The 5,000-nt window shown below is 42.6% G+C and overlaps 1 protein-coding gene across 1 annotated transcript in view; it reads left to right on the forward strand.

Moving 5' to 3' along the window:
- Positions 1 to 5,000, forward strand: part of LOC137968111 (collagen alpha-1(III) chain-like) — an 86,668-nt gene that overhangs the window by 10,176 nt on the left and 71,492 nt on the right. The window contains exon 6 of the mRNA XM_068814735.1: positions 306 to 350. Within this exon, the coding sequence (XP_068670836.1) occupies positions 306 to 350 (45 nt within the window). The remainder of the gene's footprint in view (positions 1 to 305; positions 351 to 5,000) is intronic.

Consider the following 5,000-nt stretch of genomic DNA (forward strand, 5'->3'; position numbering starts at 1 on the left):
ATGTTCTTGTTGGCTTGCCTGTTTCTATGTTTGAAGGTAAGAAAACTGAAAAAACAATTGACTATCCCTCTAAAAATTAAAAATTAATTAATGTCCCCCACAATGTTAGACAAGGGTACAAACTGTCCCCACTGATCACGATCCTAGCTCATTCCCTGGCTATACTGTAACACAAATCTCAGTAATAATATTGCAAATCAAAAATTTGAAAGATGCTTAATATGCCTTGCAACTTACAGCTGTAACACTGATATTTAAGAATTTAGAGGTTGTTTAAAACATTGGCTTGTATTTTTTGCTTTCAGGGAAAACGTGGGGATAGAGGTCCCGCTGGAAGAGATGGCCCTGCGGTAAGTATGGAACGTTCATTGGGACCTTTATTAGTCTTTTTCAAAGTATAGACCAAATTGCTATGTGCAGCACTAATATTGAAGGGATTTTACATAACAGCTACAAGCAAGCTCTTTTTTTTTTTTGGCCAAATTTTAGTAATTGCCTCGTGAGTATCGGCAAAAACAGGGAACAATCATTTCTGTTCTGGGTTGCCAAGATGCCTACCACCGCAAAAGACAAAAACTTTAGACAAAAACGCCAACTAGACGCTTTAATCTGTTCCCAAAAGACAACGTTTTCTTTTTGGCGGCCTCTGACACCCAAACTAAGCTGATTAGGCTAAAAAAGTCAAACAACTCAAAAACGCCAACTAGACGCTTTAATCTGTTCCCAAAAGACATTTTCTTTCTGGCAGCCTCTGACACCCAAACTAAGCTGATTAGGCTAAAAAAGTCAAACAACTCAAATTTCTTGTCCAAAATATCGTTATGTACATTTCTAACTAAACTGTTCAAACAGTCTTCACTAGTTGATGATAGTACGACCTGGTTCATTGTTGGCGACAGGCGATCTACAAACGCGGGCAATGTGTCCTCTTTGACTGCAATGAAAGCATGTGCCATCCGAACTAGAAGGGCCTCCTAGGCGCTTTGATGTGCTTTGGCAAAAATTGACATCGTTCAAATTTGTTTGGGATGAAGCTTCAGGGTGCCTGATCTAGATTGCACTGACTGTGGGTTAAGTGCAGTTCGTGCGTATCTCTGTTTTTCTTCCTTCATACTTTGCTTTCTTTAATAGTGCAACATATTTTCTTGTGGTTGTCTGAGTCACTAGCTAGTGGCTTCTCCATGTAACAATCTACGGTTTCCCAACTATTTCTTGGCAAGTTTTATGTGCTTGTTACATTGGACTAAAATGTCGTTACCTTCATTCAGAGTAGAACGCCGTTCTTCATCGTCCAACATATCCAAAGCATTCTCAATCTTTTCCATGACACCTTTGTTAATGTCAAACTGAATCTTGTTGAATTCGGCAGGGGGGAATGCTCCCGTTTCTAGCTCGCTCGTTTTCCCCATCTCCTTTATCTCGTGCTCGAGCGATTTGAGGCGCTGATTGCATTCCTTTTGTGCATTGAGTACTGTTTGAGCCCAAGCTATTACTCTTTCTTCTTCCCTTGCATTTGAGTGACAACTAGAGACTCCCAAAGAACCATGTTGTGGTCTTGATTCATGTCGTGCAGAATTGCGCTGTCGCCTGCTTGATCCTGACTGTTCCGGGCTTGCATTATGTGCTTCAAGGCGTCTGAGCACTTGACTTGACATTTGAGGCATGCCAAGTTGAATTAGGAACACTTCTGATGATATTTGTGAAGATATTGAAAATTTCTACTGCACAGCACTTTTAAAGCTTGCACTAAGGCAGGAAAAGACAAAAACTGCATATGCTAAGTGTGCATGTCTCAAAGCCAGACATGCGCCATGACCCAGACTCCCCAGCGTGAGAAATCTGTTTCCATCTTCTTTCACGCTTCAGCCATCGGGAAACTCTAATTCTGTTCTCATGGGCCCCAGTTAGAAACAACAACTTATAACATTGTTCCCCTTTGTCATTGATGTGCTGTGAAACATTATTCTAGCCCTGATGCATGAAAATAAATAGTTTCTATCAAAATGCTTGAATGATTGGAATTCTGTTGTTCTCAGACTGGGGTCTTAGGACACCATCTTTCAACACCTATGTAGCAAACTGTTGAATGGTCACTTACTGACAGGGAAACAACCACAGCCTTAACTATTTAATGCTGGTTGGTAACCAGATGAATTCACCCATTAGGGAGCTTAAGATCTACGATGACGACGTTGACGAAAACGCCACAAAACAATGATATCATTGGTTAAAATAGCATAAATAATCGTGCTGCACGTGCAGCACGGATTTTAGCTCATATTTTTGCGGTTCTCTGCATGACGACGACGTGAAATCACTAAATTTTAGGTTTTGACGACAACGTGAGCATGCAACAGAGAATCTTTCATTCTCTATTTTCAGTCAGAAACCGCTTGTACCAATTTATTTTTAGGGTTCCTTTTCCCACATTGTACGACGTGAACGAGATGGAATAATCGCTTTTACTAAGGCGAAGTTCTATTTTGAGGGGACGTTTTTGTCGACGTCGTCGTCGTAGATCTTAAGCTCCCTATTCACTCCTCAGGCATCCCGGAAACGCCCCCGGTTGACGAGTAAAAATAATCTGGCGTTAGACCGAGTGAAATCTGTCAAGTCTCACTCCCGGAGTTAATGGTTTAAGTTTCAAATTTTCAGCGATGAGAGCAGGCTCAGATTGATTTTTTTACTACAGCTAGATTTTCGCTGGAAAATACTTGGTGGTATTCTGTTCCTGGCACAATCCATGATTTTGCATTTTAGCATGAGCACTTCCTTGGTTTGCAGACCAGTGAGGGGCCTTAATTGTGGTCATCAGGCCAAATCAGGATCAGTTAGGTCACGGATCTGTTGTACCCTGTTAGCGACAGAAACGTGGAAACGTTTGGCATCATTGTTGACATATCCAAGGACTGCTTGGCTGTCTGTCCAGAAATACTCACAGATCTCCTTGTACTCCAACTCGTTTCTCACAAAATCACTCATTTTTGCTGATATAGTAGCTGCAGCCAACTCCAACCTTGGGATTGCTGTGTGCCTTAAGGGCGTCACTCGCCCTTTTCCGACAATGAAAGAACAATGTACTTCGCCTTGTTTATCAGTGGGAGATATGTACACTGTACATAACCTTCTTCTGAAGCGTCTGAGAAGTAATGTACTTCTAAGGCTTTCACAGGGCCAAAGTTCTCTGGCTTGTAGCAACGTTGTATTTCTAACTTCTCCAACTCAATGATTTCTTGTCGCCATTTCTCCTACTCTGGGCGTAGATAGTCAGGTACAGGGCTGTCCCAATCCAACTTATCCTTGCACATTTGCTGGAGAATCTGCTTTCCTTTGAGCGTTAGAGGAGCTAAGTATCCATTGGGATCATAAATAGAGCTGACAACTGATAGCAACTCTCTTTTGGTTAAAGGGCGGTCGCGAAGCTCGATACGGAACCAGCAGCTATCGCTTTCGATGCACCACATTACGCCTAAAGCTCTCTCGATAGGTAGTGGATCTACTGCTAAGTTCAGTTCCTTGATTCTTGTTCGAGACTATCTTGTGCAATCTGGGACAGGCTTTTTCACAGATGCCTTGACTGGCTTTAATCAGACGTATGGCTTCAGAAACGGTTGGCACAGATTTAAGGCCATCATCGACATAGAAATTCTTGTGTATGAATGTAGCTGCATAGGCACCTAATTCTTCTTCACCATCATCTGCTGCTCGTCTGAGCCCAAAGTGCGCACAACCTGGGGAGCTGCTGGCGCCAAACAGATGAGCTTTCATACGGTACTCGGCTACTTCCTTTAACCACCAAAAGAAACGCAATGGGTCTCTGTGTTCTTCCTAGACGACAAACTGAAGGAACATGCTCTTTATGTCCGTCATGAAGGCAACACTTTCCTGGCGAAAACAACACAGGATCCCCAACAGATCATTCATAAAATCAGGACCTTGCAGCAGGTAGTCATTGAGGCTGACACCATTGTAGTGCGCTGAGCAATCAAATACTACGCATATCTGTCCTGGTTTTTTGGGATGGTAGACTCCTGTATGAGGAACATAGTTAATTTTACCATCTTGTACTTCAAGATGATCAGCAGGGACTCTTTCTGCACATTGAGAAGTTAGGTCCTTCATAAAGGTCTGGTAGTCTGCGAAGAACTTTGGATTCTTTTTGAATCTTGCATTCAGTTGGTTCCATCTTTTTACAGCCAGCTTACGGTTCAGACTTAGAGGGAAGTGGCATTTCGTACCGTCCATCAGATTGCTTCTTCACACCATTCTCCAGGATCCTCAGAAATCTCTGGAATAGGGTTTCTTCTTGTCACTTGTCTCAGCAAAGTCAGTTTCCAAAACACGAAGAACTTTCTCTGGGTCAATGATTTCTTTAGCCTTTGTAGAGAATGCAAAGCCACTTGGGATTTCTGACACTTCGACTCTGTTGCACACACCTTTTTCTCTATCTTCTCTGTTACTTGACTTACAGACTCTTCCGATCACACCCCAACCAAGTGTGGTTCTCAGAGCATATGGCTCATCATCTCCACCAGGAACTATTTCTCTTGGTCGGATAGCCTTTGGACAGTTGTTACCAATCAAGATAGAGATCTCTGCGTCGGGATGGTATGGTGTTAATCTGTCGGCAATGCTTTTCAGATGTTCCCGTTCTCTAGCAACTTGAGGCTTTGGGATCTGTGACCGATTGGCTGAAACATCTTCTCGGCTGAAGGCCACTGGCATCTTCACAACACACACTCTGCGGTAATCCAGAACTTCCAATCCGGAGATCTTGCTGGTTTTTACTCTTACATTCTGCTCTTGCATTGTCGTTAACAGGAGTTCGGTTGATGGACCTTCCAGATGGAGCCGTTCACACAAAGTCTGGGATACAAAACTGACATTTGAATGGTCATCAAGGAGTTTCAACAAATCCAGACGTCATTGTTATTCGCAAGATAAAAAAAAACATTTATTCCAGAGCTTGAGATAACAACTTAGTGCCGCTTAACAGCAAC

The sequence above is a fragment of the Montipora foliosa genome, chromosome 8 (genome assembly GCF_036669935.1).
Source record: "Montipora foliosa isolate CH-2021 chromosome 8, ASM3666993v2, whole genome shotgun sequence".
Lineage (NCBI taxonomy): Eukaryota > Metazoa > Cnidaria > Anthozoa > Scleractinia > Acroporidae > Montipora > Montipora foliosa.